General features: G+C 54.3%; 1 protein-coding gene across 3 annotated transcripts in view; it reads left to right on the forward strand.

Moving 5' to 3' along the window:
* The first annotated feature begins 3,228 nt into the window (after positions 1-3,228).
* MAEA (macrophage erythroblast attacher, E3 ubiquitin ligase) overlaps positions 3,229-19,039 on the forward strand; it is a 31,134-nt gene continuing 15,323 nt past the window's right edge. For all 3 annotated transcript variants that reach the window (XM_030876657.2, XM_030876658.2, XM_030876660.2), the window contains exons 1-2: positions 3,229-3,348; positions 18,765-18,947. In XM_030876657.2, coding sequence (XP_030732517.1) covers positions 3,280-3,348; positions 18,765-18,947 — 252 coding nt within the window. In that variant the 5' untranslated portion in view covers positions 3,229-3,279. The remainder of the gene's footprint in view (positions 3,349-18,764; positions 18,948-19,039) is intronic.

The raw sequence follows: 19,039 nt of genomic DNA on the forward strand, positions 1-19,039 counted from the left end.
CTTGAAGTACAAAAACAATTTCCTAAAGCTCCTAAGTGGGAACACTACTGTTCTTATGATCTGTGATTAGATGAACTGATCAATTTCAGTTGGTAACATCCCTTTTTTCCCTTGGCAAGTGTTTAACAAATTCTAGAACAGATGCATTTTTCTAGGCTTACACCAACAATTTCATTCCAAATGTCTCCTGAGGGGCATGTACCATACACAGGAATCCATCTCTATCCTTCTCACTTTCACACACTCCAGAAATTAGCATGGACAAGCTCACCATTCTGTGTCTGTTCACCAGCAGGAACAGGGTGTCAGAAGTGGGATCTGAAGGCATCAAATCCCGAGAGGCAATGGCCCCCAGAATTGAGCAAGATACTCAACACTGAGCCCCTTGTGCTCATCACTTCTATGAATTGCCACCTGCTTTCGTTTTGGTGAATCTCTTCTTAGACTTCAAGTTTTGCCCTTTTTGCATTTTGAGCTCTCCAATTTTATTTGGGATCTGGAAAGTCTTTGTTGTTTCAGGGGGAAAGTTTTGTCCATTCCAGTTTAAGACTTTACCTTTAGTGAGTACTCAGTTGTTGTCTGGGGCATGGAGTGACAAGATTCTTTTGGGGGGATTGAGCTGTGTTCTAGGAATTCGTTTTATTCCTTTTGGAATCTGGGCTAGGACTTTAGCAACTTTATTGGGTTTCCAGGAGAACTAAGGGAAATGGGATCCCAGTCACCTAAATGTTTTGAGGGCAGCCCTCCTTCAGGGACTCCAGCCAGTTTCATGTTTAAAAACTATGGATCCAGGCTTCCCTCGTGGCACAGTGGTTAAGAATTCGCCTGCCAATGCAGGGGACATGGGTTCGAGCCCTGGTCTAGGAAGATCCCACATGCCATGGAGCAACTAAGCCCATGCATCACAACTACTGAGCCTGCGCTCTAGAGCCAGTGAGCCACAACCACTGAGCCCACATGTCACAACTAGTGAAGCCCACGTGCCCTAGAGCCCGTGCTCCGCAACAAGAGAAGCCGCCACAATGAGAAGCCCGTGCACCACAACGAAGAGTAGCCCCTGCTCCCTGCAACTAGAGAAAGCCCGCATGCAGCAACAAAGACCCAATGCAGCCAAAAATTAATTAATTAATTAATTAATAATTTTTAAAAAACTATGGATTCCCCACATGCCCATTTTTAGCTAAGTGGGCTGAACAAACCAAAAGTAATCTGGAATTACAGTGGCCATTATGGGGAAGGTTCAATCTCCCTAAACTTGTTTTTCTTAAGATTAAATTGGAGGACCCTGGTTCTAAAATTAAACAAAATGAATGGCATATTTGTTTTCACTGGTAACCGGAAGCTTCCAAACATGCACAAAACTGTAAAATTGCTTCTTTGCAAGATACCATTTCTAAATTGGCTGAAACAACCAAAAAAAAAAAAAAAAGCAAAGAAAAAAAGGAGAACAAAATGGCTTCCAAAGCCTTGTGCTTCTTGTGTCCCCCCCTGCCCCCAATTTCTTTGTCTCAGGTAGGGTCTTATGTGTCTTCCCACTCCCTTTGCCTCAGACTCTGCCCCTAGAAACCATCTTGTGCTCAGGCCCTGCCCCCAACACCACCTTCCTCTCTCCTCCTCCATGAAAACCTGCCTCTTTAAAATGAGAGCCTCTGAAGATCCAAATGCTGACCCTAATTACTGGTTTTAAGTTAACTGGGGCAAACCACTAGGTGAGGAGATCCTGACTCTTGATCAGTGATGCTTTCAAGGAAAGATCTTGAGCAAAAGGGGAAAATGTAGAATTAATTAAGGAGCATTCCACTAACCTTTGGAGTCAGGACAGGCCCGCAGTGGGTGCCCTCACACCCACCATGCATGTCAATTATCCCAAACAGGAAGATGCCTCTACCTACTATCCAGCGGGAATAAGAAAACTTCCCTCCAACCCCACCCCCCAGAGCCCAGCCAATCAGAGACTGCAGCAGCTCAGCCAATGGGAAGCCTCCATGCTCCCCCCCCCCCAGCTCTTCCAATGGACTCTTCCGTTATCACAGCCCCGCCCAACTCCTCCTTTTCCCTATAAAAGCAAGTCCCCATTGCTTGTTCTCTGGGTTTGCTTGTGGTCTGTCCTCGTTTGCATATTCCGAATCGAAGTTCCTCCACTATTCCTGAGTAAACTCCCTTTTGTTGGTGAAATAACTGGCTGTCATATTATTACAGTTGACAGAGGCTTGAGCTTAGCCTTGAGCTGCACAGGCTCTGATTGCCTTGATGCTGTCACTCTGGTTGATGTGATCAGGTTCCAGGAACTTGTTTTTATCCAGGACAGGAAGCTTCTCATCCTCCCGTGGTTCGGTTATTGCCATGATTCTGCTAGAATGCTGCAGGGCGTGGGGGCTGGTGGGGGTGAGGGTAGAGAGTCCGAGTGGCTCCCATTGCGACAGTGGCTTTCTTGTGTCGCCTTAGGTGTTTTTTTCAATGCTAAACTTCATATTTCTTTTTAAAAAATCGTTTCAGAAATGAGTGTGAGATGTGGCTTAATTTGAAAGTCTTCTCTTAACTAGTGAAACCTAATTTAATTTCTATTTTTAAAAGGAATAAAAGGGAATAAGAATGTGAAGTGGTTGAAAGGAAACTAGAATCTGTGTGGACGCCAGGGATGCTGGATGCTCTCCCCGCACCGGGTCCTTGTTACACTGTGGGAGCCTCTTTCCTTAACCAGTTCAGTTCTCCTCTTCCTCAGCGGGAACCTGCGGCTCCGTGTCAAGCTCCAGACGCATTCCTCTGCGGAGAGGGGCCCATGGAAAGTAGCCGGCTGACCGGCACCCGTGGCCTGCAGACATTCTGGCCACGACTACCACGCGGGGTCACTGCAAGGAGGGCTCCTAATCAGGAGGGAGGGGTCATTGCCTCCAGGGGCCGCCCCACGCGAGCCCAGTCACCCCCATAGCCGCGCTCCTAGCAGGACCCCGGCCCTCAACCCCCGGGGGCGCTCTGGGAAGGTAGCACTGGGGCTGGAGCAGCAAGCGAGCGACGGGTGGAGAGAAGCCGCCCCGCCCCGCCCCGCCTCAAGTTCAAGGAGAGACCACGCCCAGCCATGCTTCCCTCTGATTGGCTGAACGAGAGAAAGACCGGCGATGATTGGGTGGAGTGGACGCCTCTCGGCGCCCATCCTCCGCCACGGGGCGGGGGCGGGCGTGATTGGTGCAGGCATCGGCCCGCCCCGCCCCGCGACGTCACTACCCGGCGTGCCGCGCGCCGCGCTTCCGCTCCGCCCGCTAATGTTTTGGCCGGTCCAAGATGGCGGTGCAAGAGTCCGCGGCTCAGCTCTCCATGACCCTGAAGGTGCAGGAGTATCCGACCCTCAAGGTGGGGTCTGCGGCCGGGGGGCGCCCGCGCCTGGCCGGGCGGCCTCTGAGGGGAGGGGGAGGGGCTGGGCGAAGGCCGGGGCGCGGCATGGGGCGCCGGGCGGAGGCCGGGGGTCTGGGGGCCGGACTTCCCCGGGGCCGGGGATCTGGGGGCTGGGCTCCCCAGGGGCCGGACTCTGGGGGCCTGGCTCCCCAGGGGCTGGGGGCCCGTCTCTCTGGGGTCCTGGGCTGGCGGCCGGGCTCCCCGGGGGCAGGGGACCTGAGGGCCGGGCGGGTGTGGCGTCTGGCCATCCATGCTCCCTCCTGCCTTCGTGACAGGGCGGGGAGCGCGTCTGCCTGGCGCCCCGCTTCTCCCTCCGGAGCCCGATTGTGGCCCCTTCGTCCTATAATACCGTGAACTGCATCAGCGACAGCCCTGGTCGTAGACAGGCTGGCGACTTTGGAGGCTGGGGTCTCAGGGCTGTGGGGTCGCGGGCGCCCAGCCAGAGTGCCCACCGTGAAGGGCGGTTGGTGTCCAGCTATCCTCCCGGAAGCTCGTGTCAGACGGTGTTGATGGATGACTTCCAGCCTCTAATTAGGGAACCTGTGAGGAGAGACCTCACGACCCAATGGGAACCCATTTGCAGGGCGTCACCAAACCTGAAATACAGCCCTTGCCACTCGGTCGCCAGTTGGGTGACCTTGGATGGTCGCTGAGGCAAGTCGACTTAACGCTGGGATGAAATCGGTGTTCCCGGGGGAGGGGTCGGTGCTAGTTCTTCCCTAGTTAGTAGAGGATTCGATGGTGATTGACTACAGCGAAGCACCTGGGAGTAAATTCCTTCAACGCTCAAGGTTATAACATTCCCAGCAGAGCTGCGGCCGATCCTACGTGCGTCTGAATTCCTTTCCCGGGGGCCACGTCGCATCTCTCCTCCCGGAGGACCCAGCATCCCTGTCCACGTCAGTGGTGACAGAGGGGGGGTGCGGTGTGGCCAGGTTGCTGTGAGCTCTGCGTTCACTTCCTGGGAGACCTCGGGAGGGTCCTCAACGCCTCTGAGGTTGTTTACTCCTGGCGCCTGGGTCGGCTCAGGGTGAAGAGAGGGCTCTGGCTGTGGGAAGGTAGCTGAAGGGAAGGAAGGGAAGCGCTGCCGGCCTGAGCCAGATGCCTGTTTGCTGGACCGCAGGTGTAGGGCGTGCTGTTCTGACACGCCACTCCCCAAGACCCTGCGGCTCATAGGCCACGATTCTCTGCTGCCCGAGGCACCCGACCAAAACAAAGGGGTGTGAGTGGGAACCGCTGACTGAGCTTTGGTCTCCCTCAGCCCCTGCCAGGCCTGCCGCTTGACGGACAGACAAGAAGGTTCAGAGATGAAAACTGTGGTGGTGAATGTGGGGAACACCAGACAGGCAGGATCCCTCCTCCGAGTCGTGCTCTCGCGTTTCATAACCGTGAACGGAGTCTGAGTTGCAGACTTATCAGACAGGCTTTGATTAATGTAGTTAGGCAGATACTTCTAGAGGTAAAGGATTTTGTTTTTGTTTTTTGGCTGCATTGGGTCTTCGTTGCTGCGCGTGGGCTTTCTCTAGTTGCGGCGAGTGGGGGCTACTCTTTATTGCGGTGGCTTCTCTCGTTGCAGAGCACGGGCTCCAGGCACGCGGGCTCAGTAGTTGTGGCTCATGGACTTAGTTGCTCCGCGGCATGTGGGATCTTCCCGGACCAGGGCTCGAACCCGTGTCCCCTGCATTGGCAGGCGGATTCTTAACACTGCACCACCAGGGAAGTCCCAAGAAATATTATAGTATCCTTTCAAGTGAGCTTGCCAAATAAAGAAATTTTACTTCTTTTCTGGAATGATTTTAAAAAGTAGAATTTTTGCAAGGTACTATCTCCATTTTCCCTCACAGATTATTTAGATCCCACAGGATAATTCCTCTGTTCTCTTGACATGTGTGTCACTGCTGAGTTAACATTTTTATCAGGAGTAATTCCTACTGGATAATGAGGAAGTTTCACCAGGAACATGGGAAGAGCTGTTGGCTCGGGAGCTGTGCCGTTCATGGTCTGGAGGGAGTCAAGAGGCAGGGGGCGCAGGGGGACAGGGCAGGGGGGCAGGGGGTGAGGGCTGAGGGTGGGCATTCTGGAAGGCATAGGTTGTGCTTCTCTAGTCTGAAGGCAGCTCCTCCTGCAGGGTAGCAGGGACGAGCGTGCAGCCGGCAAGTCCCCTTCACACAGGATGGGGACTCCTCCCTGTTGGGGGGCTGGGCAGCCTCGTCATAGCCTCAGGGCTGGTAAGCTCTTCTGCTCTTCTCTCCTGGCAGAGTGGCCAGAGGGTGGAGCGGCCCTCGGTGGCGGCTCCGCCGCGCCCTGACCCGGGCCCTCTCCCCCACCCCGAGCCCCTGCTCCCCCCGGGGCCTGTGGACGTTTGGATGCGTCTTGGCGGCGGGAGCACGCCTCTGGGTGCCTCTAGCTTTGCCGCTTGTCCTGGGCTGGGGGCGCAGGTGGTCCCCATGAGAACCACTGGTCTGCACCTTGCTGTGGGGAACTTGTTCTTACTGCAGCGGGCGTGTCCGGGCACCTGGTGCTCTGGCCCTGGCTGGCAGCTTTCCCTGCAGTGTGTGGGGTTGTGGGCCGTGCCCCTCAGGCCTCAGGGAAGGAGAAGTGGAAGCTCGAGTGCGTGATCCACCATCGTCAACTGGAAACCCTGTTCTAATTATGTTTTTAGAAGTTTTTTCTGAGTATAAAAGCAATTTGTGTTTATCCTCCAAATGACTTTGCTAGTTATCCCATTCGTTTTTGGAGTTTTTATTTCTGTTTTTTCCTTTGGATAGCTGAAGGAAAATCATATTTTAGAGGCCTTCTTTGTCACCGTCCAGGTCAGGTGGGAGTTCGCTCAGCCCAGGGGAGGGACCTGGCATCGTCGCTGGAAACCTGCTTTGGACCCTGATTCCTCCCCTTGAGCTCATCTGGACCCATCTCTGGGCTCACCTGGAGCCTCATCCTGGCTCCCCAGCCCCTCTCCCAGCTGTCCCCTCCTGTCACATGTGACAGGCTGGGAGTGTGGCCGTTGCTCCCAGCTGGGCCTGGAGGCAGATTCTCCTGTGTCTGAAAAAATCTGCTGCTTTTCATGTGGTGACAGTGTTGTTGACCAAGTACTGCCCTGCAATTTCAAATCCTGACTTTGTACTTGTAGAAAGTTTGTGTGCCAGTTACATGCTAAAGTTATAACTTTCAGTGCGGTTTTACAAACTTGGCCTCAGCCTGGCTTGGGGGAATCACGTGTTCTCAAATTTGAGAAATGCTGGTAGCATAAAGTGTTTGGACTTTTGAGACAAGTATCTGATTATGCTGTGTCCCAGGTGGTGGCCATGGCTGGGGCCTAACCTCTTTCTACTTTAGGTTTTGTGATTTCCCGAGTGAGCCAGTCCCTCCCTCAGACGCTGGCCGTCTCTGGTCCGCAGCTGCTTGCGTCATGATTGCCTTCTTCTCAGGCTGCAGCCTCGTCACACCTTCAGGGCAGTGCTTGTTCTCAGCTGAAAGAGCCCGCACGTGGCCTTGGCTTCCAGAGCCCCACACACCCAGAGCTCGGCTGCGTGCCCCTCTCTGAAGTGTGTGCCACGCGTCCTCCTGGCTTCGCGCTCCCCTCTCTCTCACTGTCGCTGGAGGGACGTTTGACCAAACGAAGGCAACCTGGTGGCATGTCCTGTCCTTGCGTCCTCCGTGCCGGGCCCTCCCGGAGAGACGTGGGTTGACGTGAGGGTCCCTGCTCGCTGCTTGTGTTTTTAAGTATGGTTAGTGTTTTAAACAGATTTCAAGTCTGGAGAGGAAAGGGCTTTCTAATCTCCATTTCTCTGTAAGGGGTGGGCTGTTGGAGCCAGCGCTGACCCTCAGCCCTGGGCAGGTGGTGGCAGAGCTGGTGGGGGAGCCATGTGGCCACCACACACGCCTCGGGCCCCTGGCTTCCGGCCGGGTCTGTAACAAACATGATCACTGAGCACGTGACATCTGCGCTCTTGGAACTCTCGGAACAAACCCTGGAGAGGGGGTCCCCGATGGTGCACGACAGCAGGGCGGCCTCATGGAGAGATGGGTGAGGCCCCGTCCTGGTCACACGCTTGGTGGCAGGAGGCATTAAACGAGGGACACAGGGTTTCAGCGCACTTGTTTGGGGGTGGCCGCGGAGGCGTGTTTCGGGGAGGAGCCATGTGGGTTGAGTTTAAGTCTTGGCAACCCTGACACGGAAGGGTCACGGTCCCACTGCAGCAAGGCAGCTTGGACGTCCCCAGAGCCCTGCAAAGGGGGCAGGGGCCACTGAGTGCCTGGCTGGCGACACGGGCCGGGGGGCGGGGTGGGAAGACGGGCCGGGAAGAGGCCTCGGGCAGGCTGAGGTGGGATGTTTGATGCTGACCTGAACCTGGCCAAGCAGTTTCCACCGGGGTAACAGTTGGTTATTTTCAGGTGTACGTTTTTCACAACCTTTTGAAAACCAGAATTATTCACTGTTTCAATCACTACTAACCAATAGTTAACAACTAAATATTGCTGAGTAGTTTGATAACTGGACTATCGCGCAGAATGTGGCCGAGGGGAGAAAACCCCCAGCTGGGTCGATGGTCTCACTGTCCACAGAGCCAGCCTTCCCCTGCCACCACACGCAGCCCCTGGGGCCTGGCCTTGTCCCCTTTCCCATCATGACAGCGGCCCCCGTGCCCTGCCCCATCTGAGCCAGACCTCCCCCAGCTCCCCGCCCCATCCTGTGTCCCTCCCAGGTCTCTGCACATGGGAGCCGGCCGCCTAGCGCTCCACCAGCCGGCTGGGCAGGGCACTGCCGACGTGTCGTTGCCCACGTGGCCCCAGGCCACCGCCCTGAGCCGGATCCGGCCCTGCGGCCCCTGCGCTCTGGCCCTCACCCTGGGGTTTTCTTTCTGGCTTTGGTCACCCTCTGGCGCTTTTTCTGTCACATGCCCCCTTGGGACGCTGGTCCTCAGTGAGGGGCCGTGTCGGGGCGGTTGTTGCCCTCCCAGCGCCTGGAAGAGCTCCTGGCCCGTGGGGGGCACCGGCGGTAGCTGTTGGCCGAGCGAGCATCTCCTCTGTCTGGGCGGAAATCCCGTAAACATTCACATCTCACTCTTGTCCACGAGCGGCATTCCGGGTGTGGCAGCCTTCGGAGTTTCTTTTCTCACCCCCCCACCCCAGCCCGCACCCCTCTCTCCTTCCTTCAAGGCTCAGCTGCCGGGGAGGAGTGTCTGCGCCCTGCCCCTCTGTCCACTCACGGTGTGCATGCCGTGACCTTCTAGGTGACAACTGGACAGCACCCTCGGGGCACCCCCTTCGAGATGGCCACCTCCCGGTCTCACGAGCGGCCTCCAGGCTGGTTTTGCCCCAGCAATCCCTGGCAGGCTTCTGGCCAGGGTCTCCAGGTGACCCCATGGGGCTGCCTGAGCCCCTGACAGCGTCTGGTGCTCGCCCCCACCTCTCACCACGTGTGCCACAGGCTGCCCTTCCTTCCCGGAGTAGGGCCCCAGGCGGCTCCCGTGACACCACGCACGCCTGGCTCCTCCCAGGCTCACAGCCGCCCCTCATCCTCCTTGTTGGGACTGCTCGCTGACTTGGTGACCTTGTTTGAGGACCCCCGTGTGTACCGATGACTCCCAGCTGGATCCCCTCGCCAGCCCCAGAGCCTTGGACCCGGGAGCCTGTCAGACGTCCCCTCTTGGGTCTGTAAGGTGTCTCAGCATGTGGAAGTCTGAACTCGTTGTCTTACCCAACTCCTCCGCAAACCCGCTCCCCCGTCTTCCTGGTCTCAGTGGCGGACAGCGCTCCCATCCCGTTTGGCTCACGCTGGAACCTTGGAGCCAGCCTCGACCCCTCCGTTCTCAGAGCTCACATCCAGCCTGTCCTCACATCCTTTTCACTCTGCCACCGTGGCCTAAACCAGGCCCTCTCCGGGTTGTTGAAGGAGCCCCCAGCTGTCCCCAGCACTGCCCGTGCTTCTTCCTGGCAGCCTCCCGTCTTACTCGGGGTAAAGTCCAAGGTTGTTAGAGTGGCCCTCCAGGGCCACATGACTTGGCCCCCTCTTCCTCCTCCCCCACGTCGTCCTCCTCCCCTCCCCTCCCCCTCCCCCACCTCCTCGCCTCCCCCTTCCCCTCCCCCTCCTCCCCACGTCCTCCCCCACTACCTTCTCCCCCACCTCCCTCCACTCCTCCTCCCCCACCTCCTCCCCACGACCTCCTCCCCCAGGTCGTCCTCCTCCCCCACCTCCTCACCTCTCCCCCTCCCCCCACCTCCTCCCCCACATCATCCTCCTCCCCCACCTCCTCACCTCTCCCCCTCACCCCCGACCTCCTCCCCGACGTCGTCCTCCTCCTCCTCCCCCTCCGCCACCTCCTCACCTCTCCCTCCTCCCTGCCACCTCCTCCCCCACCTCCACTCCTTTGGACACTGAGCCACAGTGGCCTCCCCAACTGCTACAGGATGTGCCAGCCTGGGGGGCCTCAGAGTCTTTGCTCTTGTTTACTTTGTCCAGAATCCTTTCCCCCAGATGTCAGTCTGGCTTATTCCCTCACCTTCCCCCGTCTCTGCTCAGGTATCACCTTCTCAGTGCGAGCACCTTATTGAGACTGGGAGTCCCACCATCCCCTCTTCTGCTCTGTTTTTCTCCTTAGCTGCCGCTGCCATTTGACTTAACTGTGTTTTGCTTCTTTGTTTCTAACCACTGGGATTATAAGCTCTTTGGAGGGCGTAGAAGAAATAACTCTTCAAATAACAGATGAATTATTAAATATTATTTTGGCAATTCTATCCAAAGAAGTAAGATTGAAACAAGTAAATGTAACTGTTAGAACGAATGAGACAGAATATGTTTATGTACCCAGAAACACAAGCAAACTAACCAGAAAATGACTGCAGTTAATTAGAAAGGTCAACACAGTAACTGGGTACATGAAAAGCAGACAAAAGTCCTCACTTTTCTGCATCCCAGCAATAACCAGTAGAACATCTCCTGGGAAAATGCCAGGAAGAGTAAAGCGTTAGGGTGACTGCAGCACACCAGCAGTGGGCGCCAGTGGAGGCGCCGTGGCTGGCAGCAGCAGAGGGTGCTGGGTTTCTGTTTGAAGATGCTAACAGTAGCTGGAAAGATACCATCTGACTTCTCTGTGTGCTTGATCAGACCTTTCTTCTTTATCACGAGGGAAGCTCCAAGAAGGGTGTCTCTGCTGGACACCAGGGTCTGCTATGAAACTGCGAAAGTAACAGCCTTGTTGCAAAGTTGCTGGCTTTGGTTATATGTTGTATGGAAAAGGTGAGCCAGTGTTTCCCTGGTGTTATGCATACAGTCGGCACTGGTGCCTGCTCGGGCTCTGTGTGTCGTGTTTGGTCATTGAGCCGCCCCGGGCCTGGAGACGCTCACGTGGAGGGCTGGCGCCAGGCTGCCTTGTGTGCACGCCGGCTAACTCATCACTTGCAGCGTGTTCTGTTTTACCCGTACTGCCCTTGCTGAGATGGACCAGTGGCATGAAAAGATGCCTGTGAGTAACCAGCAGTCGCGGATGAGAGGACCCTGCCCCCAGGAGGGAGAATATGGAGGTGCTGATGGTGCCCTTCCCGCCTCCAGCTTTGTCAGCACTTCACGGAGTGAAAAGTCCATCTCATCACATCCCCCTAGAGGTGGGCCAGCAACATGTCACTTTTCAAGAAGCCTATTTGAAAGAGGGGGTTTGAAGCACTCCTGCCCTTCGTGAGCCTCCCTCAGGTGTTTGCTGTGCCCGGGGAGGTCAGCCCAGGAGAGCGTGTGATTCGTGAGACTTCCGTGCCACACGCCGGAACACGAGGCACAGCTCTCCAGGCCAGGCAGGGCTGTCTGCTGCCATTCAGGGCTCAGTGCAACACTTTACAGGATGTTGTTAGCTTTGTGATAAATATTTAGAAACCTCTTCTGAGGTTTCTTAATTGTGAAAGATAAAAGGTCTCCTGCCATTGGGGAAATACTTCCTTCCTGTGCTGGTAAAAATGGCTGAAAACATTATGAGAACAAACTAAGGTGCATCTCTTGGTCAGCAAATACTGTGAGAAAACCCACAGCAAACACTGGAGAAGGTTTGAAGAAACACGTACCAAAGCAAGTGGCGCGGTGTGGGAGGGCTGCTGTGGAGCTGGATGAGAGTACAGGTGTTTCATACGGGTCTCGATGAGGGTGTTTGCCGGATTCTGCTTCAGTTATGAAAACAGGAAGGATTACTTTTTGCGAGTCACTGAAGGGGAAGGAGGTACTGGAGGAAATATAATTTAGCATTCAACTAATTAAATGGAGAAATTCTATGATCTTAAAAGCTGTAGTGAAACAAATTACCAAGGAAACATTAAGTAGATTTGACTAATACAAATTTAATTTTTTGGTATAACCAGATAAGATAAAACCAGAATTTAAAAGCAAGTAACAAACCTTAAAAAAATCCGCCAAATGTGAACCATAAAAACCTGGTTCAAATTGATGAGAAAGCTCCAATGCCCTCTTCCTTGTTGAGTGTTGGGTGAGGAATACACACAGAAAATATGTAGAAGGAAGAATGTGTTGAGTTGAACCGCATAAAATCACCCTTTTGTAAAAATGATGGCTGAATAGCCTATACCATGTAAAAAGATTAAAAAAAACACAACTTCCCATAAAGAAAAACCCCAGGGCATGATGGCTTCACTGGTGAATTCTATTAAATGTTTTAAAAAGAGTTAACATTGCTGCCTCACAAACAGCCAGAAAATGGAAGCGGAAGGAAGTTCCCCAGCTTGTTCTGTGAGGTCAGTTTTACCCTGATACCAAAACCAGACAGACAATACCACAAGAAAACTACACACCAGTCCTTATGGATGGATGTAGGTGCTAAAATCCTCAGCAGCGTGCCAGCAAACTGGATCTGACAACATATGAAAAGGATTATGTACCGTGACTAAGTGGGCTTTACCCCAGGAATGCAAGGTTGGCCCAACATGTAAAAGTCAACGCAATGCCATACTAATAGTATAAAGGACAAAAACCCCACGATCACCTCAATAGGCACAGATAAAAACACTTGACAAAATCCATCACCCTTTCATGATAAAAACACTCAACGAACTAGGAATAGGAGAGAACTTCCTCTACCTGATAAAGGGCATCTCTGAGAAAACCACAGCCGACATCATGCTTAGTGGTGAAGCACCAAAACCTTTCCCCTAAGATCAGCAAAAAGACAAGGATGTCCACTCACCATTTCCATTCAGCATTGTCCTGGAGGTTCCAATTGGGGCAGTTGGGCAAGAAAAATAAACAGCAGGCATTCAAATTGGAAAGGAATAAGTAAACTCAATTGCAGAGGAAATCATCTTGTGTATGGAAAGTCCTAAGGAATACACACGTACACAACACACACACACACACACCTGTTAGAACTAATAATGTGGTTCAGCAAGGTTGCAGGATACAAGATCAGTTTATATAATAGAAATAATTTGTATTTCTGTATCCTAGAAATGAACAGTGAAAAGGGAAATGAAGAAAAGAGTTTTATTTACAATAACACTGATAAATTGGATTTCATTAAAGGGAAGAAGCTTGTGTTTCAAAGGTATTCTGTTAAGAAAGTGAAAGGACTACTCACAGAACAGAGAGAAAATATTTGCAGATCTTTTTTTTTTTTTTGCGTTACGCGGGCCTCTCGCTGTTGTGGCCTCTCCCGTTGCGGAGCACAGGCTCCGGACGCGCAGGCTCAGCGGCCATGGCTCACGGGCCCAGCTGCTCTGCGGCATGTGGGATCTTCCCGGACCGGGGCACGAACCCGTGTCCCCTGCATCGGCAGGCGGACTCTCAACCACTGCGCCACCAGGGAAGCCCTGCAGATCATTTTTGATAAGGATCTAGTATCCAGAATATGTAAAGAACTTTTACAGTTCAATAATATAAAGACAACCCGATGTAAAAACGAGCAAATGGTTTGAGGAGACTCCTCTGAAGAAGAGATACAAATGGCTAATGAGCATAAGAGGAGATGCACGACATCATTCATCATTGGTGAAATAATGAAACCATGATGAGGCACTGCTTTATACCCACGGGAATGACTGTAATCAGAAAGATGGACAGTAACGAGTGTTGGATGAGGGTGTGGAGAGACTAAAATCCTGATAGACTCTGAGGAATGTAAAATGGTGCAGCCACAGTGGAAAGCAGTCTGGTAGTTCTTCAAAAAGCTACACAGAGTTACCATATGACCTAGCAGTTCCACTCCTAGATAATCTACCCAGGAGAAGTGAAAACGTGCCCATACAAAAACTTGTGCAGGAATTTATAGCCTTATTATTCATAACAGCTCCAAAGTGGAAGCAGCTAAAATGTCCATCAGCTTATGAGTGCATACACAAGTGTGGTATTCGCATAATGGAACACTATTCAGCCGTAAAAAGGAATGAAGTACATGCTGCATCATGGACGAGCCTTGGAAACATTACGCTAAATTAGAAAAAAAGCCAGACACGGAAGGCCACAGAGTGTATGATTCCGTTGATATGAAATGTCCAGCATAGGCAGGTCCATTCAGGTAGACAGTAGGTCAGTGGCTGGTTGCCCGGCTCTGGGGAGTGCTTCTGTAGGCAGCGGGTTTCTTTTTGGGGTGATGAAAATGTTCTGGAAGTAGATGATGCTGATGGTTGCACAGCCTGTGGTTATACTAAACACCACTAAGTTGTATACTTGAATTAAAAGGGGGAATTTTATAGTATCTGAATTATATCTCAATTAGAAATTGGTAAAATAAAAAGTGATGCAGGGGGACTTCCCTGGTGGCACAGTGGTTAAGAATCTGCCTGTCAATGCAGGGGACACGGGTTCGAGCCCTGGTCCGGGAAGATCCCACATGCCACGGAGCAACTAAGCTTGTGTGCCACAACTACTGAGCCTGCACTCCAGAGCCTGCAAGCCACAGCTACTGAAGCCCATGTGCCTAGAGCCCATGCTCCGCAACAAGAGAAGCCACTGCAGTGAGAAGCCTGCGCACCGCCACGAAGAGTAGCCCCCGCTTGCCGCAACTAGAGAAAGCCCACATGCAAGAAACGAAGACCCAACGCAGCCAAAAATAAATTACAAAAAGCGGGGGGGGGGGGGTGGTTTAAAAAAAAAAAGTGGTGCAGCTTACCTTAAATTATCTTTCAAAGGGCGAAAGTTTTAGTTTTGATAAAGACTAATTTACTGATTCCTCTTTTACAGTTAGTGCATTCTGTATACCTGCAAGAAATCTTCGCCTATTTCAAGGTTGTGAAGATTTTCTCCTATGTTTACGTCGAGGATTTTTACAGTTTCAGCTTTTATGTTTAGGTCTGTGGTCCATTTCAAGGGAATCTGTGCAGATTTTATGAGGCACAGGTTGAGGTTTGTCCTTTTCCCACGTGGGGTCCAGTCCCGGCACCTCTGTTGCGGAGACAGCCGGTCTTCTCTGCCCTGAATTGCCCTGTCTCTTTGGTTGGCCACACGGACCATGCACGTGGGTCCACCCCCCAGGTCGCCCACCCTCCTTGGTCTCCATGCCTTCCTGGACCAGTGCTTTGAATCAGGCACCATTGCCCGTATGTTACCAAAATCATTCAGGATATTTTTTTATCCAGGTAAAAAACAAATGAACCAGCTCCATCATTTCTAAGTGTCTAGCAGTGCTGTATCGCGCTCAGATCTCTAGGACTCTCTTAAGTCAGCTCGGGCCACTCTGACAGAACGCCCCACAGCACACACTGTTCCTTCCGGTCCTGGAGGTGGAGTCCCAGAGTAGGGGCCGGCACCCCCCAGCACGGCTGCTCCCTGTTCCCGCTGGGAGCGTCCCGAGGTGTGCGCTGCTCTCCTTGTGGTTGTGACTGGCGTTTCCCCGAGTGTTAGTGGTGCTGAGCGCCTCCCCACACGTGTCGGGGCCGCGTCTCTTCTTCGGAGAAATGTCAGTTCAAGTCCGTGGCCCATTTCTCAGTTGGGTTATTTGTCTCTCCGTCGTGGAGCTGTCGGGGTTCCTTATGAAGCCTGGATAGTAACCCTTACCAGGCGTGTGGTCTGCAAGCATCTCTTCCCGTTCCCGGTTTGCCGTTGCGCTCTGACGGTTGTTTCCTTTGCTTTCAGGCGTCTTAAAGTCTAATGTAGTCCCATTTGTTACCCTTGCTTTCATTGCCTGTGCTTTAGGAATGTATTGAAGAACACAGAGTTTTTCTCTCAGTCTGGCTCTTTGTTGCTTTCCCACCTCACTGCACTTCTCATGTCTCTGTGGTTTTGTTGTCTCACCGAGGACCGTCTCAGTAGTTTTCCTCCCAGAAGGGGCTTGGCTGCTGAGGGGTGTGGAGCCTTGCCTATCTGCAGGCATCGCAATTGTGCCTCGTTCTCAGTGATACTTTGGCATGGTTTAGAGTCTTCAGCATTTCTGAAATTCCACCCCTTCTTTTGGCAAAAGCCCCTTGGGAAGGAACCTGTGGAGCTGTCGGTGACAGAACAGCAGGGGACAGTTGGGGAAAGGCGGGAGAGGCAAGGCCTGGGCGGCCCGGTGTCCCCGGGAGGGACGTTGATTCCAGGTGCTCGTGCAGGGGGTGGGTGGCCGAGCTCAGAGGGGCGCATGGGCAGCAGAGGGTGGGACCCGAAAGCTCAGCCCTGCAGAGCGCGTGGCCCCCGAGCATGTGGGCCGGTGGCCTGGGGCGTGGGAGGATGGCCAGGGCCAGGAGAGGCGTGGGGCTGGTGCAGGTGCAGGAGAGGCCTCTGGGGGACGGGAGTGTCCGGAGCCGTCAGGAGCTTGGGTGGGGCGGGGTGTGGGCCACGTGCGGGGGTGGCACCCTCGCTGCCACCACCCCCACCACCGGCCGGGCTGTGCCATGGTTCCATTCCCGCACAGTGGACGTATGCCAGACCCTGAGTCGGCTTCTTGCCTCAGAAGAGAAATAGGTAAGCTTGACTGTTACCTTACAGTGTAAATTGTTGGGACAGGATCCTGACGATGGGCTGCGGATGAATGTGAGAGCGTCGCTGGCTGCTTTTCAGGATAAGAGTTGAAAGTCGGATCCCAGCCCACAGAGCTTTCTTTGGAATCCCCCTGCCTCGGTGACGCGCACGGGTGTACCGGTGTGTGCGCGGCCCGTGCAGGCTCTCTGGCCCGTGGTCGCCCCCGTGCCTGTGCAGGCACGTGACTCTTTTCTCCTGTGTCATGGCGGTTTTGATTATATTTATTGGAAGAGAATTTTAACGTCTGGATGTGATAATAAAAAACACCTTAGGAGCTTTGTTCATTGTGCATCGTGGGATTTGTTCAACTTGTTTTCTAGTAATTCCACTCTGTTTTCTTTTATGAATGCATCGGTCCAGCTCAGATTCCAAATACACAGTGTGTTCACGCAGACGGCCTGCGGGACCCGGGCAGGCTGCCTCCGCTCCTGGCCCCTGGTCCCGAGGGCACAGCCGGTGACCCACTTCCCAGTCGTTCTGGAACTGAGTGCTCACTTTTTCAAGCAGTAACATTAACGCCTGCGCTCACTTGGGTTTAACAAGCAGCCTGGAAGGGCGTGTGCGGTCATCAGTGACCCCACCAGCCCTGACCTCAGCCCCCCGCGGGCGTCTCTCCCTGTCTGCGCGCCATGGAGGCTGCCTGGGGGGGTCGTCGGGTCAGGACGGTGGCGTTGGGGGGCAAACCGAAGGCAGCTGAGGACCCTGGGGCATCTTCTCCGGTGCCGGCGTCACACAATCTTGGGGTTGCTCTACGTGCCGCTCCCATTGCAGAGACCCAACCCCCCCAGTCCTGGTCGTGGAGACCACGGGTGGTGGTTGAAGGCTGGGTCGTGCCTCCACCCTCCAGAATCCCAGCCTGTGGCAGGACACACCCTCCACAGGAGCTGGAGGGGATCCTTCACCACGTGCGGTTTGCTGTCTGCCGCGAGCCTGGCACCGTGTTGGGTGCTGTACGCAGTGGTCACTTTCTGACCAAGTGGACACCGAAGGAGCCCCTCCGTTTTTTCTTACAGGAAGTACTGAGTCCAGAGGATGCGGCCGGTGTGGGGGGTGGACCACAGAGCCCAGTCCGGTGGCCCATGCAGGGGGACCCACGCCGCCCACCAGCAGCACGTGGCCCCGAACGTCCGTGTGAGGCCGTGTCCCGTGTCCTGCTGGGCTTGGCCTCGTAGCTCGGTTGTGCTTTGATAGCCACCCACAGCAGTCATCAGCGAGCCCGAGTCCCAGCGGGGTGGCCACCCGGTGCCGAGCCCACCCCATCACACGTGGCAGATGGGGCTCAGCTCGTGGCATTCTGCCCCTCAGACTACTGGCGAAACCCAAGGTGTGGACAGGCATGTTTATGCACTGCCGAATGGGAGTGCTAGCTGAGGGCAAGGACGGTGCTGGCCTTGCTGGGTCTCCGGCCAAGAGTCCTGCTGTGGTGGTCCTTCCGTGGCTGGAGCCTGGCTCTGCCATCACCCCAGGGTCTCTGCTGCTGGGAAGCCCAGGCTCTGAGCCAGGCCTGGGTCTCCTCCCTGCCAGGCACAGTACCTGGCACACGGCTGGTGCCTAGCAAGTGTCGGTGGAGCCAGCAGTGCCCCGGGAGTGGGTGCTTCCCTGCTGGGCGGGCCTGAAGACGAAGCGCTCACAGGGGCGGTTTGCGGCAGCCGTCGCAGAATCCCATGGAGACCTGCCGTGTGAGCAGGGAGTGCTGGCAGGGAGTCCCTGTCTTCGGTGGGTTTCCCTAGGGGTCCCCGGGGTGCGGTGCTGGACCCTGCCTGCTGCGCTGTGATGACCCTGGGGGCCGACGAGTGTGTGAGCAGCAGTTCTCCAGACTTCTCAGTGGTGCTTCGTGGGTTTTCTATCTTCCCATGCTCTGGACGGAATGGGTGGTTTTTAATAACTCAGGGGAATGGGCGTCCTCTCGTTGAGATCAGTTAAATGTGTGCCTATGATCTCCCATGGGTGCTGATGCCGTCACCTTCCTAACCCTGAGGTGCACCTGAGGTGCTGATTTCTGTCCGGCCTCAGCCTAGTGCCCGCCAGGCTCATCGGCATCTCTGCTGCACATCGTGGGCTTTCATGTCCATCGATTAAAGCCCCCACTACTTCTCTCCTTTTTGCTCATTTCCTTAGCTGTGTTATTCTAGATGAACTTGGTGATCTTTCTGTCTGCTGGCTTGTGGAGGTTTCTGGGAAGAGTGGAGGCTGCACTACATCTTAGATGTGGGTCAGGGTGCATCTCAGCCTTTGTGTCCTTGTCTAGGAGCACAGGAGACCCTCACTCACACGGGCCTTTTGTGGGGCTTGGGCAGGTTTTAGAGGAGATACATTTTTAGAGAATGAGAAGCCGAAGCCTCTTGCCTCAAAAAGTGCCACGAAGGAGGCCCTCACATCCTGCGTGGACGATGGGTGGTGCCCACCCGCCAACCGTGTGGAGTTAGTGGCCTTCTGTCTTCTGCAGGTGCCCTACGAAACACTGAACAAGCGCTTCCGTGCCGCACAGAAGAACATTGACCGGGAGACAAGCCACGTCACCATGGTAGTGGCTGAGCTAGAGAAGACCCTGAGCAGCTGTCCAGCCGTGGACTCTGTGGTCAGCCTCCTGGATGGTGTGGTGGAGAAGCTCAGTGTGCTCAAGAGGAAGGTCAGTGCTGCTTCCGGGCCACGCTGCCTGCCCTGCCCCCAGGCTGCGCGCACCCCACAGGCGCACCCTTCACCCAGTTGTCCTGAGAAGGG

Source organism: Globicephala melas, chromosome 5, assembly GCF_963455315.2.
Source record: "Globicephala melas chromosome 5, mGloMel1.2, whole genome shotgun sequence".
Classification (NCBI taxonomy): Eukaryota; Metazoa; Chordata; class Mammalia; order Artiodactyla; family Delphinidae; genus Globicephala; species Globicephala melas.